Source organism: Larimichthys crocea, chromosome VIII (genome assembly GCF_000972845.2).
Source record: "Larimichthys crocea isolate SSNF chromosome VIII, L_crocea_2.0, whole genome shotgun sequence".
NCBI lineage: Eukaryota > Metazoa > Chordata > Actinopteri > Sciaenidae > Larimichthys > Larimichthys crocea.
Genome location: NC_040018.1, coordinates 27,326,448 through 27,350,801, shown reverse-complemented (window position 1 = coordinate 27,350,801; position 24,354 = coordinate 27,326,448). Strand labels below are relative to the sequence as shown.

Below are 24,354 nucleotides of genomic sequence, written 5' to 3'. Positions count from 1 at the left end.
CATCATGACCAGGAAGTGATTTTCAAAGTAAGATGACATAAAACAACTCTGTAATCTGATTGGTCTAGTGCTGCGAAGAGAGGCGGAGCGTCTGAATCAGACCAAAGAGGACGAGCTCAGTTCAGCCAATCAGACACGTCTAGTGCATGAAGTGGCCTCCATGTTGGAAACCATCAGAGCCATCAACCTGACGGCCACCAGTGTTGCAGCCAGTCAGGAGCTGAGGTGTGTTTGTGTGCTTTATGAATAATTAATTAATTTGTCTGAACACTCGTTAACTGTTGTTAACTCTCTGCAGTCTGGCAGAGTCTCTCGTCGACTTCCTGCAGAACCACTTCCTGTCCAGCAGGGCGGCAGCTGACAACAAGCTCCGCCCCCTGTCTGCCTCTCTCAGCGTTCACATGGAAACGCTGCAATGTGCATACACACACCTGAATGACGCCGCACGCCAAAACACACAAACACACACTCTGCTGGACACCATACACACTCTTCTGCACCGCTACCAGGTAAACACACACGCACACCTCAGCCGGGTATAAACAGACACCTGGTCAGGTAAACACACCTTTATTGTATCTGTCGTGCCCTGCAGATGGTCCGTCATAACCTGAGCACTGAGTGTTTGTTTGAGGGCGGCGTCATGGAGGACAGTCAGGTGCTGCTGGACGATGCAGTCAGCCTGACAGAGGACTTAACGAACACTACAACAGTGAGACATCCTTCAAACCAATCAACAACCAATCAACAACCACTAATCATTAACATCTACTAACATCATCGCACCTGTGTGCAGCAGGTGGAGGTGTTCAGCGGGCAGTTGGACCAGTGGCGCCCCCTTCTGAGGAAACAGGTGGATGCTTTGGTCATTGGACTGAAGACGACGGACGCTCTGGAGAACGTTTACCGTGCAGAAAACCATGCCCACCTGCTACAGAGCCACGCCCACTCCCTGTACAGGTGTGTGTGTGTGTGTGTGTATGTGTGTGTGTGAGAGTCTGTCTGTGTGTGTTAACTGTCTTCTTCTCTCTCAGCACCCTGTCATCGGTGTGTAACACGTCTCAGAACAGCAGCCGATTGGTTCAGCTTGACAGTGACATCACAGAACGAGTTGACTCCGCCCAGCAGGCCGCATCAATCGCCCATGCCGCCGCCACACTGTCTCTCAACATGGTGAGTCCTCACCTGTCATCTTTCATTTTCCCACCTGTCATTTTCTTCACCTGTCGTTTTCTTCACCTGTGTCCTGTTTGTGTGTTTCAGACTCTCCAATCAGAGCAGTCGCTCTCAGTGGAGGGCAGAGCCAAACTGAACATCAGCTCTGCGGTTTTAGAAGAAAGTCGACAAATCAATGAGACAGCTGAAGGTCTGTCTGTCTGCCTGTCTGTCTGCCTGCCTGTCTGTCTGTCTGCCTGTCTGCCTGCCTGCCTGTCTAACCATCTGTCTGTCTCTCAGACTTACAGCTAGACATCTCCATGGTAACCAGTCGACTGGGATTGGTCAGGGAGAGTGTCCATAACTTTAGCCTTCTCCTCCATCAGCCAATCAAGGAGCTTCAAAATCTGTCCAGCGGTGAGTGACGAATGAATGAATGAACCGAAGGACGGACAGACGGACGGACGATTGAATGAATAAATAAATGAACTTTCTTTGCTGTTTTCAGGTTGGTCCACGTCGCTGCAGCAGACTCAGTCTCAGGCTGCAGTGACACACTCCGGCCTGCGGGAGGCACTGCAGCGACTGCACAGCCTCAGACAGCAGCTGCAGGATTCTTCTTCTGTTGTGGAAAACACCAACAGCACAGCGAGGGAGACCAACCAGCTGGTGACGGTGACACGCTCTGCAGGTACGTCAACACTTTCATCAGGACAAACCGCCCAAAGATTTACAGGCTGCTAACACTTCCTGTTTCCTGTGTGCTCAGCCAATGAGGCGCAGCGTAAGCTGGAGGAGGTGGAGCATCGCACAGACCGTCTCATGGACCGAATAAAGCCACTGAGCATGCTGGGAGAAACACTGAGCAGGAATCTGTCTGACATCAGAGAGCTGATCGATCAGGCCAGAAGACAGGCAGCCTCGGTACATAAACACACACACACACACACACACACACACACACATTTATATAGAGCCTCCAGAGGGCGCTCTGTTCTGGTGGTGTGCTAGTGCTTCATGAGCTCTTTAAGATATGATGGTGTCTGACCATGAAGATCTCTGATCTTGGTTCCTGTCAGAACACGTGCAGCAGCATTCTGAATTAACTGCAAAGTCCTCAGAGACTTATTGGAGCAGCCTGATAACAAAGAGTTACAATAGTCCAGCCTTGAAGTAACAAATGCGTGGACTAGTTTTTCTGCATCCGCTTGAGACGCAATGTGTCTGAGTTTGGCGATGTTACGTAAGTGGAAGAATGCAGTCCTCGAAATTTGTTTTATGTGACGTTAAAGGACAAATCCTGATCAAAAACAACTCCAAGATTCTTTACAGTGGAGCTGGAGGCCAGGGTGATCCCATCTAAAGTAATGAAGTCTCTAGAAAGAGAGTTTCTGAGGTGTTTGGGTCCAATTACAAGAACTTCAGTTTGTCTGAATTTAACATCAGAAAATTGTAGGTCATCCAACTTTTTATATCCTTAAGCACACGTTTAGACAGGGACAGGGACACCAGGCGGGGGTCAGTGGGGGTCGTTTGTTTCTGCATCCAGGAGAGAAGTTGAGCCAGATTCAACTTTTGGGAAAAACTGAGCCCCACGACACATCCCGCAAGCCAATCAGACACTCAGATTGGTCAAACCTCTGAAGCAGACTTTCCAGATGGATTCACAGACTAAACTCTGATAATCTAAACCTGTGTGTGTGTTCTGACTTTGTTTATTTCATGTACCAGCTTCTAAATCTGAGTCTGACTTGCAATTTACGCCGCAAAATATAATAACACAAGGAAGTTTAATTTGATTTGTGTAACAATGAAAATTGATAGATAATGTTCCCTAAAGGAAGCATATATAAACTGAATAGAAGTGGTCCAAGTACAGAACCTTGTGGGACTCCATGACAAACTTTGGTCTGCATGGAGGATTCATCATTGACGTGAACAAACTGAGATCGATCTAAAAAGTACGATTTAAACCAGCTTAGGGCGGTTCCTTTGATGCCAATTTGATGTTCCAGTCTCTGTAAAAGAATTTGATGGTCAATGGTGTCAAATGCAGCACTAAGATCTAACAGGACAAGTACAGAGATGAGTCCTTTGTCTGATGCCATTAGGAGGTCATTTGTAACTTTGACTAATGCGGTCTCTGTGCTATGATGCACTCTAAATCCTGACTGAAAATCCTCAAATAGACTATTGTTATGGAGAAAGTCACACAGCTGATTAGCTACAGCTTTCTCAAGTATCTTAGACAGAAAGGGAAGGTTTGATATCGGTCTGTAGTTGGCTAAGACCTCTGGGTCTAGAGTGGGCTTTTTAAGAAGAGGTTTAATTACAGCTACCTTAAAGGACTGTGGTACATATCCTGATAATAAAGACAGATTAATCATATCCAATAACGAATTACTAACTAGAGGTAAAACATCCTTGAGCAGCCTGGTTGGGATGGGGTGTAAATATATAGTGTGGTTACTGTGATGATGATGATGATGATGATGATGATGATGGTGTCATCAGATTAAGGTGGCGGTGCAGGCGGACAGAGACTGCGTTCGTTCCTACAGACCTCAGATTCAGTCAAGTAACTTCAACACTCTGAGTCTGACCCTGAAGACGTCAAGTCCAGAGAACCTGCTCTTCTACCTGGGCAGCAACACCACGGTAACACTACACAACAACTACACAATTACACAACAAACACTATACAGGACTGGAGTCCGATCCTGGTCCCAGGACTCTAAACCTCATTTAATGTATTCAGGTGGACTTCCTGGCAGTACAGATGCATGATGGGAAGGTGTCTCTGGTGTGGAACGTGGGCTCAGGCAGTACCAAACTGGAGTTTCCTGGACTGGACATCAACAACAACAGATGGACAAAAATCAACGTGACACGGTAAATACACGCCTCATCACATCAACATGTCACATGATCAGAACAGATCACACGATGTAATGTCTTCATGATGTCATGGCTGATAGACCACTCCCCTTGTTTATGAATGTGTGATGATGTCATGGCGTCTGCAGGTTTGGGGCCCACGGCTCTCTGTCGGTCCATCAGCTCGAGTTGGAGTCGGCTCCGTTGCCCGCGGTAACAGCGACATCACCAGGACCATCCCGAGTTTTAGACATTGACAGAAACTCTGTGATCCACATCGGAGGACTGGGAGCTCACACTCAGGTAACACAGACACACATCAGGTGTACAGGCGTGTGTGGAGGTATACAAGTGAACAGGTGATAACTGTGTGTGTGTGTGATGTCAGAGCCCCACAGTGCTGCGGTCCGCCACCTTCCAGGGCTGTCTGGGCGAAGCATCACTAAACGAGAGAAGCATCGGCCTGTGGAACTACATTAGCAGAGAGGGCGAATGTGGAGGCTGCTTCAGCAGGTAAATACACAGAGGTGACTGACAAAACACCTGGATGACCACAAAACACCTGGACAACTACAGGTGTATATCTACACCTGTGAGGAAACTTGCTGACCTGACTGTTTTTGTTGTTCAGCAGTGAAATTTACAGATTCACAAATCAAGGAATCAACAGTGTTTTTGACCACCTGTCTGTCTCCACCTGTCTGTCTCCACCTGTCTGTCTCTTAGTCCCCAGGCAGAGGAGACTTCCTTCCACTTTGATGGATCTGGATTCTCATTGGTTCAGAAGTCGTTGCGAGCGACCTCCACCTCCATCGTTATGCTTTTTAAGACTCTGTCACCAGGCGGGTTACTGCTGTACCTGGCCTCGAACAACACTGTATGACACACACGCACACACATGCACACGCATGCACACACACATGCACACGCATGCACACACACACACACACACACACGCACACACACGCATGCACACACACATGCACACACACACACTCACACACACACGCACACGCATGCACACGCACACACACACACGCACACACACGTGCACACACACGCATGCACACACACATGCACTCACACATGCACTCACACACGCACACACACACACACACGCATGACCTTACTTCCTGTCTCTTTCAGAGAGACTTCCTGTCCATGGAGCTGGTGGAGGGGCGTGTCCGTCTGACCTTTGACCTTGGCTCAGGTGCTCTGATCATGACCTCAAACAGGAAGTACAACACTGGAGTGTGGTACAAGATCACACTGCAGAGGAGCAAACGTAAAGGTACGATGGCTGCTACTACTATTACTACAACTACTGCAACTACTGCAACTACTGCAACTACCATTGTAGTTCTTTTACTGCAGTTCTTGTGTACTCTAATGTAGTTTTACTGTAGTTTGACTGTCAGGTGTTAGGAGGCGTGACTGTTCCTGTTACTGTGTGTCCAGGTTACCTGTCCATCATGGCAGCCGACCAATCATCAGACAAAGAGGTGTTGGAGGCAGAGTCTCCTGGAACAGCCTCCGACCTGAACCGGTCTGACCTCGACCCGATCTACATCGGAGGTCTTCCTGCATCAAGACCAATAAGGTGCGTTTGTGATTTCACAGGTGATGTCCACACCTGTCTGAATGTCTGTCTGACTGTCTTTACTTGTCTGGTTGCTAGGCGACAAGTGGTTTCCAGGTCGTATGTGGGCTGCATAAAGAATGTGGAAATCGCTCGGTCCAACTTTGACCTGCTGAGAGACGCGTTTGGAGTCAGAAAGGGTTGTGTACTCGAGGTAATACACACACACACACACAGCATGTACACACATATACACACACAGCATGTACACACATACATACACACAGCATGTACACACAGAAGGGTATGAAGGCGCTGTCATGTGTATGAAGGTGCTGTCGTGTGTATGAAGGCGCTGTCATGTGTATGAAGGCGCTGTCGGGTGTATGAAGGCGCTGTCATGTGTATGAAGGCGCTGTCATGTGTATGAAGGCGCTGTCATGTGTATGAAGGCGCTGACAGGTGTATGAAGGCGCTGACAGGTGTATGAAGGCGCTGACAGGTGTATGAAGATCTTGTCAGGTGTGAATACCTTCTCTGCCTCTCTGAAAATGATGTTCATGTTGTCACCTGTCTCAGGCGGTGCGGAGTGTGTCCGTGTTGGCCGGCGGGTTTGTTCAGATTGCTCCTCGACCACTCGCTCAGGAGGCAGAGCTTCTCTTCTCCTTCTCCACCAAGAACCAATCAGGAGTCCTGTTCGCTGCCTTCAGTGACGACCGAACACATAGACAGGTGAGGCAGAGAGTAATGTGACACACCTGTTCACCAGGTACTATTGTTACCATTATGTAACCATGGTTATTATCTGTGTGTGTGCATGCAGCACTTCCTGTCTGTCCACCTGGTCTCAGGTGCTTTGGAGGCGGAGCTTGGAGAGGTGGGTGGGGCTAGCCGGATGGTTAAGGTGGTGAAACCTGATGGAGGATCCTTCAGTGATGGAACAAAACACTCTGTGATTATCACCATCAACAGGAAGTAAGTGTTGCCATGGTAATAGAAACCTGTCTCACCTGTTTCACCTCACATATTGACATTATTGTCTGTCTCTCAGGTCTCTGTCCGTGCAGGTGGATGAGGAACACTTGAAGTCCGTCTCTCTGTTGCCGGGCGGATTTTCGCGTTTGTCTCAAGCCTCTTTCTTCATTGGTGGGCTGCCATCAGGGGAGGAGTCTCGTCTGCCAATTAGATTACGGGATGTGTCCAGGTGGTTCAGAGGCTGCATCCAGAACCTGGTGGTGGGAGGAGCGTAAGTGACACACATACACATACACACACACACACACTGTTTTTTCTCTCTCTCTTATTGGTTGATTGTTTTGATTGGCGGCTCCATTCAGGCTCGTTGACCTATCAGGAGCTGTGAGATATGAGGGGGTGGAGCTCGACAGCTGTCTATTGGAAGAGAGAGTCGGGGGGGCGGTTCTTCCTGATGATCCAGATGTAGAACCAACTCATGACCCCACCCACTTGCCTGTAGCCCCGCCCACACACCTGAGCGCCATAACACCTGGAGCACTAATGGTAATCAATACTTCTATGACGGAATATTGATCCATGATTTAGTACGATCGATCAGGTACCACCGTGAGTGTTAGCACTGATTACTGGTGATCGATCACTGGTCACTGATTACTGGTGATCGATCACTGGTCACTGATTACTGGTGATCGATCACTGGTCACACTGGTCACTGATTACTGGTGATTGATCACTGGTCACTGATTATTGGTCATTGATTGTTGTTGATCGATTACTGGTCACTGATTATTGGTGATTGATTATTAGTCTCTGATTACTGGTGATTGATTATTGTTCACTGATTATTTGTGATTGATTTGTGATGCAGTGTGTCCTGGAGGCAGAGCCGACCTTCCTGCCATCAGCGGCTCAGTTTGGTTTGTCCAAACACAGTCACATGACCTTCATCATCAATCCCAACACTGTGAGAAGAAGGTGAGTCTCCATGACGACAGTGCTGTGGTCATGTGTGGGCTGGGCTGTGATCAGGTGTTTAATGATCGTCTCCTCGTCCTCAGCGTGTCAGTGACGTTGTCGGTTCGAAGCCGAGCTCTCGATGGGTTGATCATCCTCCTCTCCGACTCCAAACAGACGGACTTCATCGTCCTCAGACTGACAGGAGGCAGACTGATGATGTCAGCTGACCTGGGGAAAGGCCCCGCCTCCGTGACCTCGTCTGTCGCCATTAACGACGGAACGTGGCACAGCGTGAGTTAACCAACACACACACACACACACACACACACACACACACACACACAGGAGAAGAGGTGATGTCACCTTGGTCAGGACTAACTTGGAGTCTCTTTGAACTCTCAGGTGAGCGCTGAGGTCAGCCGGCGGTCTCTGTCTGTGTCTGTCAACGGTTCGAGTCCGGACTCTGTTACAATCAAAGGAAACCAGCTGGACGTTGACAACACACTTTACCTGGGAGGACTGCCGCATGCACATGCCACCAGGAGGATTAATGTACGTATGACATCGTTCTTCATCAGATGACTGTGACCTGGTAAAGGTCATGTGACTTAGTGATGGTCATGTGACTTCCTTTGTTTCTCTCAGGTGAGCAGCAGTTTTGCAGGTTGTGTTCACTCCGTCAGTCTGAACGGAGCCGTGTTGGATCTGTCCAAGCCGACCTCACGGCATGATGTCACTTCCTGTTTCACCAATGATCAGACAGGAAGTTACTTTAATGGAAGTGGATACGCCACCATGAGTGAGTCAACACAAAGAAGACAACACGACATAGGCGCGTTGAGCGGGAGCATGACGTCTAACCAGCGTATTAAATTGTGTGTGTGTGTGTGTGTGTGTGTGTTCAGTGCGTGATGGTTATAAGGTCGGCTCGGACGTGTCTGTGTCTCTGGAGTTTCGAACGAGCCAATCAGAAGGAGTGTTTCTGGGAATCAGCAGTGCAAAGGTTGACGCCATTGGACTGGAGATGATCGGTGGACAGGTAAGCAAAGAGTTGTGTGTGTGTGTGTGTGTGTGTGTGTGTGTGTGTGTGTGTGCAGTGATCATCTCCTGTATGTGTCCTCAGGTGGTGTTTAATGTGAATAATGGGGCTGGTCGAGTGTCGGTGCGTTCGATTGGTCCGGTGTTGTGTGATGGACGGTGGCACCGCCTGCTGGCCAGAAAAACCAAACACACCCTGATTCTGAGTGTAGATGGACGGAGTTACACCACACCTAACCCTTACCCACAATCCACCTCTGCTGAGACCAACAACCCAGTTTACCTGGGAGGATATCCAGGTGAGTCACAGCTCTGTAGTCTGCTACAGACATCACATAAGAACCATGTGGCACTGATACTGACCTGTCTGTCTCTCCACCTGTCCATCTCTCTACCTGTCTGTCTCTCTACCTGTCTGTTATAGTTGGGGTAAAGCAGAACTGCCTGTCAATCAGCTTCAGGTTCAGAGGTTGTCTAAGGAACCTGCAGCTCATTAAGTCTCACCTGAGCGACACTCTGAACCTGAGCTCGGCCCACTTCCTGCTGGGCGTCACTCCTAACTCGTGTCCTGTTGCCTAGCAAAGCTAAGTTCGGCTCTGATTGGTCCACAGACAGTTTACATGACATCACTGTGACTTAATTTGTAACTGTGAATCATTAAAGATCATCTGAAAACTCCTAAAACTTGCTACCATCCCTTCGTGCAGCATTACCTCATATTAAACTTGCCCTGGGGTCAGATCTCTCTTCACAGAAGCACAGAAACTTTGTTTAATTGATTCATTCATCATTTTATTTCAGTTTCGAAGGTAAAGACAATGAAACATGACACTGGGGAGAGTGGTCAGTCTGTTACATGAGTGTGTAACATGACACGGGGAGTGGTCAGTCTGTAACATGACACCAGAGGGAGTGGTCAGTCTGTAACATGAGTGTGTAAAATGACACACTGGGAGTGGTCAGTCTGTAACATGACACAGGGGGAGTGGTCAGTCTGTAACATGACACTGAGGGGAGTGGTCAGTCTGTAACATGACACAGGGGGAGTGGTCAGTCTGTAACATGACACTGAGGGGAGTGGTCACACAGAAATCAATCAATCAATAAATAAATAGACATAAAAAACTAAGACAGATGAGTAAAATAATTCATAAACATGGTTTCCATGTTGAAATGAGAGAATGGCACATTACTATTGCATTATGGGTAAATACAGAGCTGAATTTTAGCTGCTATATAGTAAGTGGTTACAGTGCTAGTAATCATGCTGTATTACATGTCAGACAGGAAACGGTTTGCAGCAGACTGTCAGAATAAAAGACCCAGTTTTGACCAGGCAAGAGTCAGGTGATCTCACCTGGTGAGGTCCGATGTGATGCAAACTGTTTGCTGGATGTTTCATAAAGCTGCTGTCTCTGAGGAGCAAATACACCTGAGTCAACCAACCAATGAGACCTGCATTAACCTGTTGGGGTGTCAGGTGTGTGGGGGGGTGGGGCTTCAGCAGAAGGTCAAGTCTTCGTGTTAATTTGTGGTGACAGTTGATCTGATGTTGACTGGCTCCAGCTGTCAGGTTGCTATGAGAATGTGTTCATGGCGCCACAGCAGTGCTACCTGTCTGTCCCTTACCTGTCTGTTTAACCTGTTTGTGTTTTGTAAATATTTGAACTAAATCTAATTATCTATATAACTAATGTTCATTTTTCTGAAGATACCTAAGCTACTAGCCCCGTCCCCAGTCAGACAGGTGCCGCTGTGTGTACAGGTGCACATGCATGTGTGTGTGTGTGTGTGTGTGTGTGTGTGTGTGTGTGTAAAGCCTCAGTTCTATTAATGTCCTCTGGGTGTCGCTGCAAACAGTTTCTTAGTTGGCTCTGTAGTCTGAACTACAACTCCCATGATGCAGCAGAAGCTTCTGTAGTCAGTCCTAAAAGAGAGACAGAATATGTCTTTATCATGTGATCTCGCTTTATAAAGATGTTATCATAATGTTTCATAAATATAACAGCGCCACAGGGATTCTGTTCATCTGATTATTCAGCTCACAGATGACACACACAGGAAGTGAGAGCCAAGCTCCAACTGACACTCACCTGTGATGTCAGATCGATCAGAGCTTGATTTTTCAGAGTAAAATGCAAACTGACCACCAGATGGAGCAGCTCTACACGTTCCCATCAGTCACCCATTAACTCAGAGAGAGGCTAGGCTAAGTTAGCCAGAAGAACTTCCTGCACATGCTAATTAGCAAGTTAACAAGCTTCAAAGCATGGACCACAACGTTAGCATAGCATATTAGCATGTCACCGCTGTCCTCTCAGCAGTTTGTGATTTTGAAGATGAACTCAAGATCTGGCTAACAGGTGGACAACGGACAGATAAAAACAACAGGTGGATGACAGCCAGATAAAGGCGGACAACAGGTAGATGACAGGTGGACAACAGGTGTACGACAGTTGGATGACAGACTTATAAAGCTGGACGACAGGTGTACCACAGGTGGATGACAGACAGTAAAAGGTGGACAACAGGTGGCCAACAGGGGGCGGGGCCACACTCCCTCATCGGGGCTGTAAAATTATGTCACATTTGAGAGGACAGTGAGTAATGTTAGCATTGCATGATGTGTATGCAGCCATATTGAGTCAAGAAACTGATGAGTGTCATCAATGATCAGCTGATTGTTCAAGAAAGTGTTTCCTGAAGACGTCTCCAGTTTATCTTCACCAACCAATCACCACGTACTCGTCCTGTTCCGTCCAATCAGAACATTTCCTTCTGTCTCCTAACCAATCAAAGCTTCTCTCTTCTGGCTGAACTTCCTGTTACTGAACACGTGTGTAAAACATGCAAACAATGTTTTGTATGCTGCCATGCAGCAGCCAGCCAATCAGCATCCAGCTTGAGACCTGTCGGACAGTCTGTTACCTGTGATGTCACTAATCAATCACATGATCAGGAGAGACCTCTGTTTCTTTATGGACGACAACTCGTGTGACGGACAGCTCAGGATGCTGCCGCCGTGCCTCGCTGAGTACCGCTGCCAGAGCCTTCAAGAAAGACATGTGGGTCAGAACCTGGTCCAGGTACTGGTCCTGGTTTAGGTCAAATAATCCAGGTCTGACCAGGGGCTAGTACCTCTAATCAGGATTTAGTAACTTTTTGTTATATAATTTAATAAAATCATTATTTAATTTGATGTTTGCATGTACATGTAAGCAACATTAATTTAATGTAAACCATGGTCTGTATGAATACACCATTCTGATTGGCTGTCCAATCCTGATAATGGACAAACTGTTTTTAATGAATGAAAAGTATTTACCTGGTCATGGTCGATCTCTGTGTCTCCAGAAATCACGATTCTCTTTTCGATTCTGGTTTCTGAGATTCCCCCTTTCACTGTCTGAAGAGAATTTAATTTATTATTAATTTAATTGATCTTTACTGGATCTTCCTCAGTTCTGGTTCAGGTATTTAACTTCCTGATGGACAGTGTGTATTACCGTGGTGACCAGTGTTACCTTGGTGATGTGTGTGGTGGTGGTGGTGGTGGAGGTCTCTGCAGTGAAGGTCTGGGAGCTCAACAGGAAACCTGCAGGAGGATCAGAGTCTACTCGGCTCTGAAACACAAAAACACTCACATGATTGATTCAGTATTGATGAAATTGATGAAAGATTATTGATTGTTCTGGTGTCATTTTATAAATACAGACTGAGCTCAGCACATTAAGACTCAGTTTAGAGGAATTCTTCATCCTCACCCCTGGAGCTTCATATGTGAGAGTCTTCCTCATCACTGGGACCTCCTGATAGGAACACAGAACATTAACAGGTTTAGAAACTGAAAGCTGATTTGAATCCAGTCTGTCTGTTCTCAAAGGGATAGTTTGGTTTTTTGAAGTGTGGTTCTATGAGGTTCGAGTGTATGCCAGCATATTCTCACTGCTTCACTTCGCCGTCATACAGTTTGAACTTCATCGTCACAGCCATCAAATTTAACGTATCCCAACACCTAAATCCAGTGGTGCCATTCAGCAGATATTACTCTGTGGATCTGAAAATGTTTTACTGCTGACTCGTTTCAAAGAGACCGCCGTGCACTGACCGTGGATCAGAGCCTCATAGAACCAAATTTTACCGAAAAAGAATTAACCCTTTAAAGATTTAATATTCTAAAGTCTTGGTTTGTTACATTGCCTTCATATCATAAGCAGAAGGGGCAGGAGTCAGTGGGCAGGAGTCAGTGGGTAGGAGTCAGTGGGCAGGAGTCACTGGGCAAGAGTCACTGGGCAGGGCTGACTGGGCAAGAGTGACTGGGCAGGAGTCAGTTGGGTAGGAGTCAGTGGGCAGGAGTCAGTGGGGTAAAAGTCAGTTGGGAAGGAGTCAGTTGGGTAGGAGTCAGTGGGTAGGAGTCAGTGGGCAGGAGTCAGTTGGGTAGGAGAGACTGGGGAAGAGTCAGTGGGCAGGAGCGACTGTGCAAAAGTGACTGGGCAGGAGTCAGTTGGGCAGGAGTCAGTGGAAGGGAGTCAGTGGGGTAAAAGTCAGTTGGGTAGGAGTCAGTGGGCAGGAGTCAGTTAGGTAGGAGTCACTGGGCAAGAATGACTGGGCAGGAGTCAGTGGGGTAAAATTCAGTTGGGTAGGAGTCAGTGGGGTAAAAGTCAGTGGGTAGGAGTCAGTGGGGTAAAAGTCTGTTGGGTAAGAGTCAGCTTTCTTTGAAGCAGGGACCACTGGGGTAGGTTTCTTTGGGGCAGGGACCACTGGGGCAGGTTTCTTTGGGGCGGGGACCACTGGGGTAGGTTTCTTTGGGGCAGGGACTACTGGGGCAGGTTTCTTTGGGGCAGGGACCACTGGGGCAGGTTTCTTTGTAGCAGGGACCACTGGGGCAGGTTTCTTTGTAGCAGGGACCACTGGGGTAGGTTTCTTTGTAGCAGGGACCACTGGGGTAGGTTTAACTCAGTGTCTGTCTCACGTGTTACCTCCTGCAGAGGTTCATCACTGTGGATGGATGACTGCATCTGATTAGCCGAACTTGGGGAACACCTGGAGGTGGGGAGGGGTAAAGAAGGAGGGGAGTTTTCTCCAAACTGCCACCCTCCCTCGTCCTCCTCAGAGTCATCAGAGTCCTCGTCGTTGTGGTAACGCTGACAGTTGTTAGCCTCCTTGATAGTTAGCTCCTGCTGAATGTGGCTAACTACAAAGTGAGCATTAATGTTATCCTGACTAGCATCATTAGCACCTGGACTCTGAACCTGTCTAACTGCAGCATCCATGGCTTCCTCCACTGCGGCCTGTGCTAACACACTGATAGCATCTTCACTAGCATTGCTAGCATTGTCATCATTAGCCTGGCTGCTAGGTTCCGAATCACTGACATCATCATCACTGACCTCATGTTTATTGGATGGAATATGAGCCTGGTTAGCATCATTAGCATTGTTACTGTCATCGTCACTGGTCCATTCCTCTGTGACATCATCAGCATGTGTCATGCAGGCCCCTGGTGGAAGGGATGTGGTGTTACTAGGGAGCGTGCCCACGAGATTCCCTTTTGCTACCTGAGGCTGGTCTGCCACTGGTTGGTCCTGATCACATGGCTCTGTCATCATGAAGACCGTCTCCACCTTCTCTGATGTCTGAAAAAGGAAGTGGAGAGGAAAGGGACAAATTAGCCAGGTGTAGGTGAGAGAGGGCAGGCTACAGGTGCTAAGGTAAGAGGTGTCGACAGACATACAGACAGACAGACAGACAGACAGACAGACAGACAGCACCTTCAGCAGGTTGTGTTCTCTGAAGGTTTTTTGTTCTCTGGCCGATTTCAGCAGAGCCGACAGTTCAGGAGACATTTCATCAAAGGAAGGTTTAGGCTGCACACACACACACACGCACGCACACACACACACACACACACACAGGGAAAGAGGAAACTTAATGTAAAAATAAACGTTTTTGTTTTTAAACCCGCGAGTTGCAGCCATGCGGAGGGCGTGGCCAAGTGGACGTGGTCAGTATGGGCGTGGTCAGTGTGAGTGGTCTGATAGGGTATGAAACATATGTTAATAATTAGTCTTTAATTACATACATGTTTGTTAGCTGTCAGTACTGAGACTGACTGTGACCAGACAGGTAGTGATGTCAGGTAAGGTCAGATGAGGTCAGGTGAGGTTAGGTGATGGCAGGTGAGGTCAGGTGAAGTCATGTGAGGTCATTAACTTTGATGGTGGCTCCTGATCTGTGAACACGAAGGATGAGGCAGAGAAAGGAAGCAGAAACGTACAGGATGTGATGAAACACAGCAGCAACAAACTTCAAAATAAGAGCCCTGTCAAAACATCCTTTGAAGGTTTTGGACCCCCCAATCAGTTTTTGGACTCTGGTTCATTGTTTAGACTGTTCATCTGACCATGGTGGTCCAAGTCGTACCAGAACAACTTGTTTGTACAGGAAGTGGTCTCAGTTGGCTCATAGATTAATTCTGATGGACTCAACCAACCTCCATGTGACCTGACTACAAGAGCCAATCTGCCGGTTAAACAGGCTCCTAGTGCCAGGTGATAGAGATAGGGTGACATCCAGAGGGAGTTCAGACTTACTGCTCCTTCAGGATCTATTTGAGGTGGTTCAGGTATCTGAACAGGACCTGAGGTTAGAACACGCTGGAGGGATCATATATGTGGCCTGGGTCCACGTCAGGATCATGTGCTCAGTAATTTTATTATATTTATTAGATTAGATTAGAAATACTTTATTAATCCCAAACTAGGAAATTGCATAGCAATATTATGATATTATGATATATGAGTATTATGATAATAAGTTGACCCTCTGCTAGTCCGGTTCTGTTTGAGTTTAGACCTCATGACTTCAGTCCAGGACTCCGTGGTTCTGGTTGTAAACACAAAGATATGAAGGTTTTACAAAACCTTCAAACAAGGAGTGAAGCATCAGAAAGCCAAAGAAACCAATCAAAACCAGGGAAGACAGACAGGAAGTGAAAAGCAGTGAAACATAAAGAAGCCCCCCCGACCCTCCCCACGCCCAACGACAGCCAATCAAAAAGAAGACAAAAGAACAAAAAGAAAGTCTGAGGTCGCTCTTTGTCTGCCATTTTGATCTGACGGGGAAGTGAAACAAAATGGCAACTGGGAGGAGGTAAAGGGAGAAGCTGAGTTCAAACTGAGCACTTCAGCTCCACAGAGTCATCTCATCTCCACCACTACTTCACCTGATCTCCACTAATGAGTCATCTCATCTCTACCACCGAGTCATCTCATCTCTACCACCGAGTCATTTAATCTCCACCACCGTCATCTCATCTCTACCACCGAGTCATCTCATCTCCACCAACGAGTCATCTCATTTCCACCAACGAGTCATCTCATCTCCACCACAGAGTCAACTCATCTCCACCAACGAGTCAACTCATCTCCACCAACGAGTCAACTCATCTCCACCAACGAGTCATCTCATCTCCACCACCACATCACCTGATCTCCACCAACGAGTCATCTCATCTCCACCAACAAGTCATCTCATCTCCACCACAGAGTCATCTCATCTCCACCACCACGTCTCTTGATCTCCACCAACAAGTCATCTCATCTCCACTACCAAGTCACCCGATCTCCACCAACAAGTCATCTGATCTCCACCACGATGTCATCTGATCTCCACCAACAAGTCATCTGATCTTCATCAACACATCACCTGATCTCCACCAACACAGCCTGGCTTTTAACTGTGGCAAAGATGGGAGACCAGATTGTGGAGTGGAATTATCTCAAGCATTTATTCACAACTCAAAAGTATTTAACAGAAGAAAAGGTATATAAATGTAAGCATGTGTGTGAATGTGTGTCAAACTAACAGAACAAAAGCAGTGGCTGCAGCGGCAAGGGCAAGAGAGAGCTCTGCAGTATGGACAGGCTTATATAGACACCACACCCGCCCAGGTGTCTCATCAAGAAGATGACCCTCCAACGACCTGGAACACAGGAACAGGAATGCCACAACTACACAAAATTGAATTAAGTGATCAACTCAGAACCACTATAGAGTACAAATGCATCACCTGATCTCCACCCACAAATCACCTGATCTCCACCCACACATCAACTAATCTCCACCCACAAATCACCTGATCTCCACCCACACATCAACTAATCTCCACCCACAAATCACCTGATCTACACCAACACGTCACCTGATCTCCATCAATGTGTCACCTGATCTCCAACTGCCTTACCACCCTCCTGCAGGGGGAGCTGAGGTGTTCGGTTTGAACTGGCTCTGACGAGCCGTATTTTGTGGTTCAGTGCTGCAGGGTTATAATTGCCACTGTCAGAGTTCTGGATTTGCTCCCCATGCTGGTTTCCATGCCGACCACCAAACGGCGTACCACTCTGGCCAGAGAGGGTGACGTCCTGCCCATCAGGCGATCTGGCGAGGCACTGGGACTTAACATGACCAAAGGCGATTTCAGAGGGAGGACTGGAGTCACAGGTGAGATCACTGAGGCTCCGCCTCCTTTGGTGTCATCCCCACAAATTACATCACTGATGATGTCACAGGCGTTGGTCGGCAGCTCCGTTGGTGAGGTTGGTGTCTTCACCTCACAAATGGTGATTAACTTTCCCCTTGGAATGACATCATCAGCGGTGGACAGCGGGATGACTCTGACCTGCCGGCCTGCCTCCATACTCCCTGTTGTCACAGTAATATTGGAGCTGTCGTCCCTGGTTGTCATGGTGACGACCCTACCGGAGGCGGTGTCATAGCTTTGCCCAACAGTGTAGCTCTTCTCTTTGATTGGCTGAGGGGGAGCTTGGTTTGTTATGACCTCGCCCATCTGGAGTGCACAGGTGCACAACATCAAACACACAAAGACTGAGTGATTAACCAATCATGTGACAGATGTGGTAAGCTCAGGTGAGTGTCTGTGGTGAGTTCACTGTCTGTAATAACATCAGGACAGATGAGTGTCTGTGGTGAGTTCACTGTCTGTAATAACATCAGGACAGATGAGTGTCTGTGGTGAGTTCACTGTCTGTAATAACATCAGGACAGATGAGTGTCTGTGGTGAGTTCAGGTGACTGTGGCTCTGCTGTGTTTGACAGGGTACGTTTCATTCATCCACCAGCAGGTGTCAGTGTGTTTCACCTCGTCTGGCTCCAGCGGTTCAATCATCGGAGAGTCGTCGACTCGTCGTAGAGGTGAGGAGGCGAGACGCTTCTCCCACTCTGTCATCCCTCCTCCTCCACCTGCTCCTCCTCCCTCTAGGAAGGAGCGTCTCAGAGCGCTGATGGAGGTCGGAGGTCTCTGCTCCTCTTCTGGACTCCCTAGAGTCTCCTGAAGAAACAAACAGTCAGTCTGGGTCAGGACAGAACGCCAACATCAAACACACTGACGACAGGTGACTCACCTGAGTCTGCAAGTCTTCATCCTGATCAGACTAAGAGACAGACAGACAGACAGACAGACAGACAGACAGACAGACAGACAGACAGACAGACAGACAGACAGACAGATAGACAGACAGACAGATAGACAGACAGGTTCATGTTAGTAGAGGAAGGAGCTAGGTGACACCTGCTGCTCTTTATGATACAGGTGGAGTTCAGGTTCATTAAGATCAGATCAACAGTACCTCAGTCGCTGTCAGGTCTCCGTCCACAGCTGTGTCAGTCAGCTCAGTCTGAAAGACAGATGAGACAGACAGACAGACAGGTTAAACAGACACACAGACAGACAGATGAGACAGACAGACAGACAGACAGACAGGTGAGACAGACAGGTGAAACGGACAGACAGGAGGTGAGACAGGTGTTTGTCACCTTGGTGTCAAGTTTCTGAGGAGTCGGAGGACTCTGCTGAGACAGTTCTGTCTCTCTGGTCTCTTCTTCCTCCTGCTGCACCTCCTCCTTCTCCTCCATCACCAACACCTCTTCAACTAGGAGACAAGGAGGCAAGGAGAGGAGGAAACACAGAGACACGGAGAGGAGGTGTCAGTTACTTTCGGCTCCACAGTCACCTGGTCTGATGTGTCTCCTCTGATTGGTCGTTTTCTATACCTTGCTCTGTCCTTGTCTCCTCCGCCCTCCTCTCAGGCGTTACCATGGTGATGAGGTCACTGACAGCGATGGCTTTCGATGCTCCGTACAGCCCCGTACCCATATCTACACACACACACACACACACACACACCAGCTGTGATGTCACAACCGTAACCATAGCAACCACTAGCCAGCTTCAGCAGTAGTAACCATAGCAACCACTGTGATGCTGTCAGCCAAGCTGTCTTCTTGTTCATCAGCAGCAAAGCATCACGGGTGCTCGTTGCCAAGGCAACGGCACATTCAGCCAGTCAGAGCTCAGGGGGCATGCAAGGCAGCCTGGGCCAATCAGCCAATCAGCATTGACCTGTTATTACATCATCACACGGCTCACTAACCAGGATACAAGCTAACAATGCTAACCATGCTAATGTTCACAGAGATGACTATGCTAACTGTGCTAACTGTGCTGACGTCAGACTTCCTTCCTGTCGCTCAGAGAAACAACAGAAGGGGCGGGGCTTAATCAGGATGTAGTGAGGCCACGCCCCACTGGGTGGGGGCGGGGCATATTTTAAGATGGATGATGGGTTGAAGCGTTTGACTGGACAGATGATGATGACTGATGATGTCACTGATGACGGGACAGAGGTCTGACATTACATCAACAGAAACAGAAGATCTGATTGGACAGAAATGAAGACAGCCAATTACAAATGTGTCTGAATGAAGCAGAGCCCCACTAGCCAATCAGGACACAGCATTTCCTGAGAAGCTGAATGAAGTGAAGCATTCAGAGCTGTGGCCAATCATAAAGCAGTACTGCTACAGTACTGCTAGAGTACACAGCAGTAATGGCCTCTACCTGTATGCGGACTACCATTGGCTTTGGGGGACGCTGTGATGGCCGGAGAGCCAATCAGAGGTGACGTGGTCCTTGAAGCTGAGGACCAATCAAAAACCCTGGTTACCAACCAGAACAAGACAGAACTGACCAATCACAGAGCGGGACTCCTGAACCGGAACTCTCCTCCTGCTACTGCTAAGGTTAGTAGTAAACTATAACCGCACCTACTGACACCAGAACCAGTACCGACCTATCACCTACATATAACCCACTATAACCCGCAACACCAACTGCTAGGCATAGTCTTACTGATACACCATCATGACTACTGGGACCAGATCTATTACTACCACTGGGCCCGTAAACAGGACCAGTACGAGTACGTCATGAAGAGTACCTCCATCCAGGCTGCGGCTCAGCATGTTCCGCTTGCTGACGCATCGTGGGAAATGTGGTGCAGGTCTGGAGATCTGAGCGCTGGCTCTGCGACTCTGAATTTGTGTCCGACCGCTGTAACGAAACTTAGAACCCAGAGACAGGACCTTCTTAGGGGTTTCTTCTGGAGACATCAGCCTGAGAGACAGACAGGCAGAGAGAGAGACAGGCAGGGTCACATCATATCATGTTGTCATATCATACATCACGTTGTGACATTGATCATATCACAGACAGACTAACCTGAAGAAGGAGTGATGTTCCACACAGACTTTCCAAAGTCTTTTAGCTGCTCTGTGGTTCAACAGCTTGAAGCCAATCGTCGACTCAAACTGGTCAAACTGGAGACAGACAGACAAAATGATTATGTTTAGAGGAACAAGACACAAGTAACACTATCTGTGGTTACTTCACATCCACCAGTCAGACCAGACCAGGACTCAGGGGGTCATGTCTGAACTCTTCTTCTATGGCGTTGAGCTGTGTGTATCTCACCTCTCCGGGTCGGATCTTGATGTAGAAGTTGTTTCTTTTGTATGAGATCTTCAGGATCTTCGGCCATGAGAATCTGTTGATCCTCAGTCTGTCTCTGTAGACCAGCAGGCCGCTACTGCACACGCCCAGCATGATGGCCACGCCCTCCGAGTCCTGCACACACACACACACACACACACACACACACACACACACACCATGGCTTCGTGAATGACTCAAATGGAAGAACATTTAGTGCGATCAAAAATGATGTAGGAGTTAGGGGGTGTTTGCTTGACCCATCCAACCACCTCCACCTCCTCCTGGACTTTCTTGCTCTTTGTACGATGTCACCTGTAAGAGCACATCCAGGACTGATGCTAAGGGAACCTCTGTTTGTTTGTTGAACTCACAACCTGACAATCTACCAACAGGTGAGTCCAATCATTTCTAATAGCCTCCAAACAATTCATAACATTTTCAAGTGCACCTCTCAACACGCAGTACTAATGCAGTGTTAATGTTAACACTGTAAAGTAGCACAACAAGTGTTGGCTTCAGTTAGACGAGAGAAAGATAATATATGTTTGAGGTGCAGTGTTTGGAGTGAGACCAGGCTGGGAGGACTGGGTCTCTGCACCGGGGTTTGATGAGCAAAATAAATAATTAATGAATAAAAGAAACGCTGAATGACGACATCAAGATGTTTGTATGAACACTCACACAGTCAAACACACTGAAACACACCTGCAGGCAAACAGTCTTACCTCGGACTTAGCTGAAGGCAAGCAATCAAAGCGGCTTCCTACCATCTACTCCATTCAGACAGACAGGTAGACAGACAGACAGACAAAAAAAGAACAGAACAGCTGGTCTAAGTGTGAAAATTGACCATGCCATTCAAACATAACAATATTAACATTACAGTTACATAGATATATCCTTAACCATATAATCTGTAACTTTATAACTGTCTAACTGTATAACCCTGTAACTAACACAGACAGACAAAACAACAACAACAAAAGAACAGAACAGCTGGCCTAAATGTGAAAATTGACCACGCCACTCAAACACAACAGTCAGGGACAGTCCGCTTGGTAAGAAATCAACCAGCTCTACTGCGATTGTCTTCAGTCTTAACATCCAGCTGTATGGTCATCGTCATGAACGAAATGACTTCACGTCTTGATTGGAGATCATGCATCAGTGTACAGGGTCTGGAGCTCTGGTATATTCGTGCAGACCCTTGTGGTCTGGATTCTGATGAAGATACATACATGGTGAGTCCAGGTGTTGTAGACTGAGTTGTAGGCTTTTCCAGGTAGTTCATGTCAGTGTAACCTGCCAGTACTGACTACATTTTGAGGGTTGGGATGTGTTTGGCAGCAGTATGATAGTGGATAGTGGATTAGTGAAGAACAGGAGAGAGCTCCATGTTACAGTTTGTCTTTGATGCTGTTTGTGGATTTGAGGGAAGTCCAGTCTGTCCAGAGGTTTTTATCTTCTTTCTGTAAACAGGGGTTGATGTCAGGGGAATCTCCAGGGTTTGGAGTTGTGGTGCCGATACAGAACTTGGAACCTGGACTCTGAGGTCCCAGTTTAAAACAATGATAAGTGATCAGGACTCTGTGGATCCAGTCAGAGCTGCTGCTGATCCAGATTGGACTGACATTAAGGTTTCACTCTGTGTGCAATGAATTTTCCATCATTGACTCAGTCTCTCAGTAACAAACACACAGATGATTGATCGTGGACAGGAAGTGGGTCATGTATTGATTGATCAGACAATTGAAGATCACTGATGTGTACTCATTTAACATTAGAGGAGCACTGTGAGAAAATAACTTGTTTTGTTTTTTAAGTCATCCCACTCTGTGAAATGATGTGAAAACACAATTTAACTGAAAATAACACAAAGAAACTGATCAATTCTTAAACATAAAATTGATTGCATGTTTCAAATTTGATGAACAAAGTTGTTCAGTGTGAACAAAGTTTGTAAAAGTTGTAAGCAGCTGCAAGCAAACGGCTGCTAGGAACATCTCAGTGAATGAGGTTGCCTGTCCACAGGTGAGTCACATGACAGAGAGGCTGAGTGTTTGGAGGCTTCACCACTCTGTAAAGACTGCTCTGGAACATAGAGCAACAATTTCAGAATAATGTCCGTCAACGTAAAATCACAAAGAATCTGTGGATTTCATCGTCTACACTTCATCACATCATTCAAAGATTCAGCCAATCAGAAGAAAGCTCTGTAACAAGGGACCAGGCTGAGAACCAATCATGTGTGTCGGTGATGTTCAGGCCTGCAGACAGCATCAAACACAGACAGGACTCTGTGGTGGACATCACTGCATGGACTGAAGACACTGAGGACAACATCAGCACACTGAGGACAGCTTGTTTAAGGTGGACTGAAGACACTGAGGACAACATCAACACACTGAGGACAGCTTATTTAAGGTGGACTGAAGACACTGAGGACAACATCAGCACACTTCATCTGACTGCACTGAGGAGAGCTCAGACTCCACCATGACTCCACCGCTTTCTGTGGGCCAGAGCTCATTTAGGATGGAATGAGCTCATTACAAAAGACAGCATCCATGATGGTATGAGGGGGTTGGAGCACATGACATGATGGGTAACCTGACCATGGCATGAACACATGTGAAGGACACATGTGAAGGCTCCATTAATGCTGAACAATATAAACAGGTTTTGGTTGGACATCATGATCTGATCCACGTATGACCAGAACCCCAGAGAACATGCTGCTGTTCTAGCATAGCCACAGAGAACATGTTATCTTTGAATTCTCTTGTGTTCTGTTACCTTTGCGTGATGAAGATCAACTCCGTACATTGAAAGTTTCTTTACATTTTCCAGGAAGTGTATCTCTGCTTCAGCCGGTGTCATTCCTCTAAAACAAACACGTTTGTTAGTTTGACATCTTCAAAAATTCAAACATCTACACACCATCAATCTGCATCCTAGATGTTGTTGTTTAGTGTTCTGAACCTGTATGTTCTGTGCAGCTCCATGATCTTCTCCTCCATTTCTTTTGTTTGATTTGGGGCAAAACTGAGTTGACTGACATCATCTGAACCACACTCATCTGATGTGAACAGAGAGACAGACAGGTCACATGAAACAGACAGACAGGAAAGTGAACAGGGTTTGGTCGGGTACAGCAGGGTCCAGTACCAGGATCGTAGTCTCCAAGCTCTGATTGGACGGTGTAGGAGCCGAGTACAGTGTGAGTCGCAAACGAACATGGGAGGCGACCAGAAACTATATCCTGTCTGAGCTGGAGACACAGGAAGTACCTGCAGGCAGACAGGAATCAGACATCACCTTTGTCAGGTACAAACAGGTGAATATATGACAGAGCTTGATTTACTTGACTTCACTTGACTTACCTGGTGATGTCCTCAGAGAGCTGGGCAGGGTCAGGAGGGTAAAACTTGACATTAAAGGAGAAATTCCAGGGAACACCTGACAGACACAGATGAGGGAGTCATTTAACACAGGAAGTTAACCAACTGCCAGCCAATCAGGAGCAAACATAGATGAAGGGGGTTGGGCCACTGACCTCTAACCTGCTTCTTCATCTCCTTTGACGGGTCCAACCAGTTCTTCAGGACAAGGAGGACAGACAGGTCAGCAGACAGACATGCAGGTCAACAGTCAGACAGACAGACAGACAGAAAGACAGACAGGTACCTTGTTGTTGTCTGCATCTCTAAAGGACAGCGCGAAGTAGTCTTTTTCCAGCAGGTTGACGTGTTCACAAACCTTTTCGAACAGCTGAACACCACGAGCTCGTTTCTATACAACAGATAGAGACAGGACTGAACACAGAGTCAGCATCAACACCATCATGAAGATCCTGGTCCAGTCTCTGTCCTGGTTCACCTGTGAGTCTCACCTGTCTGACCTTTCTGACCTCCACTTG

General features: G+C 47.4%; 2 protein-coding genes across 11 annotated transcripts in view; one reads left to right on the top strand and one right to left on the bottom strand.

Annotated features, from left to right (window-relative positions):
- lama1 (laminin, alpha 1) overlaps nt 1-9,268 on the top strand; it is a 26,485-nt gene extending 17,217 nt beyond the window's left edge. The window contains exons 37-64 of one of the 2 annotated variants that reach the window (XM_027281286.1): nt 69-225; nt 299-509; nt 596-712; nt 800-960; nt 1,035-1,173; nt 1,264-1,366; nt 1,456-1,572; nt 1,664-1,846; nt 1,925-2,079; nt 3,670-3,813; nt 3,914-4,047; nt 4,182-4,335; nt 4,421-4,545; nt 4,759-4,909; nt 5,179-5,323; nt 5,491-5,632; nt 5,711-5,825; nt 6,191-6,343; nt 6,435-6,586; nt 6,663-6,857; nt 6,949-7,132; nt 7,458-7,564; nt 7,648-7,837; nt 7,949-8,098; nt 8,192-8,345; nt 8,452-8,585; nt 8,670-8,883; nt 9,009-9,268. In XM_027281286.1, the coding sequence (XP_027137087.1) occupies nt 69-225; nt 299-509; nt 596-712; nt 800-960; nt 1,035-1,173; nt 1,264-1,366; nt 1,456-1,572; nt 1,664-1,846; nt 1,925-2,079; nt 3,670-3,813; nt 3,914-4,047; nt 4,182-4,335; nt 4,421-4,545; nt 4,759-4,909; nt 5,179-5,323; nt 5,491-5,632; nt 5,711-5,825; nt 6,191-6,343; nt 6,435-6,586; nt 6,663-6,857; nt 6,949-7,132; nt 7,458-7,564; nt 7,648-7,837; nt 7,949-8,098; nt 8,192-8,345; nt 8,452-8,585; nt 8,670-8,883; nt 9,009-9,163 (4,241 nt within the window). In that variant the 3' untranslated portion in view covers nt 9,164-9,268. Of the gene's footprint in view, nt 1-68; nt 226-298; nt 510-595; nt 713-796; nt 961-1,034; nt 1,174-1,263; nt 1,367-1,455; nt 1,573-1,663; nt 1,847-1,924; nt 2,080-3,669; nt 3,814-3,913; nt 4,048-4,181; nt 4,336-4,420; nt 4,546-4,758; nt 4,910-5,178; nt 5,324-5,490; nt 5,633-5,710; nt 5,826-6,190; nt 6,344-6,434; nt 6,587-6,662; nt 6,858-6,948; nt 7,133-7,457; nt 7,565-7,647; nt 7,838-7,948; nt 8,099-8,191; nt 8,346-8,451; nt 8,586-8,669; nt 8,884-9,008 lie in introns of both variants that reach the window. The other variant, XM_019258768.2, reaches the window with a different exon arrangement.
- An 86-nt stretch (nt 9,269-9,354) lies between these two features.
- Nucleotides 9,355-24,354, bottom strand: part of epb41l3a (erythrocyte membrane protein band 4.1-like 3a) — a 47,284-nt gene continuing 32,284 nt past the window's right edge. For 3 of the 9 annotated variants that reach the window (XM_019258806.2, XM_019258805.2, XM_027281287.1), the window contains exons 4-27: nt 24,123-24,227; nt 23,992-24,034; nt 23,819-23,894; nt 23,604-23,725; nt 23,418-23,514; nt 23,232-23,319; nt 21,161-21,205; nt 20,415-20,567; nt 20,163-20,260; nt 19,882-20,057; nt 19,503-19,580; nt 18,656-18,760; nt 18,419-18,534; nt 18,232-18,279; nt 18,007-18,036; nt 17,745-17,933; nt 16,983-17,432; nt 14,356-14,451; nt 14,143-14,220; nt 12,349-12,393; nt 12,109-12,207; nt 11,910-11,990; nt 11,513-11,634; nt 9,355-10,511 (exon numbers count right to left, since the gene is read on the bottom strand). In XM_019258806.2, coding sequence (XP_019114351.1) covers nt 11,524-11,634; nt 11,910-11,990; nt 12,109-12,207; nt 12,349-12,393; nt 14,143-14,220; nt 14,356-14,451; nt 16,983-17,432; nt 17,745-17,933; nt 18,007-18,036; nt 18,232-18,279; nt 18,419-18,534; nt 18,656-18,760; nt 19,503-19,580; nt 19,882-20,057; nt 20,163-20,260; nt 20,415-20,567; nt 21,161-21,205; nt 23,232-23,319; nt 23,418-23,514; nt 23,604-23,725; nt 23,819-23,894; nt 23,992-24,034; nt 24,123-24,227 — 2,529 coding nt within the window. In that variant the 3' untranslated portion in view covers nt 9,355-10,511; nt 11,513-11,523. The remainder of the gene's footprint in view (nt 10,512-11,512; nt 11,635-11,909; nt 11,991-12,108; nt 12,208-12,348; nt 12,394-14,142; nt 14,221-14,355; nt 14,452-16,982; nt 17,433-17,744; nt 17,934-18,006; nt 18,037-18,231; nt 18,280-18,418; nt 18,535-18,655; nt 18,761-19,502; nt 19,581-19,881; nt 20,058-20,162; nt 20,261-20,414; nt 20,568-21,160; nt 21,206-23,231; nt 23,320-23,417; nt 23,515-23,603; nt 23,726-23,818; nt 23,895-23,991; nt 24,035-24,122; nt 24,228-24,354) is intronic. The other 6 variants (XM_019258809.2, XM_019258807.2, XM_019258808.2 and 3 more) reach the window with 6 other exon arrangements.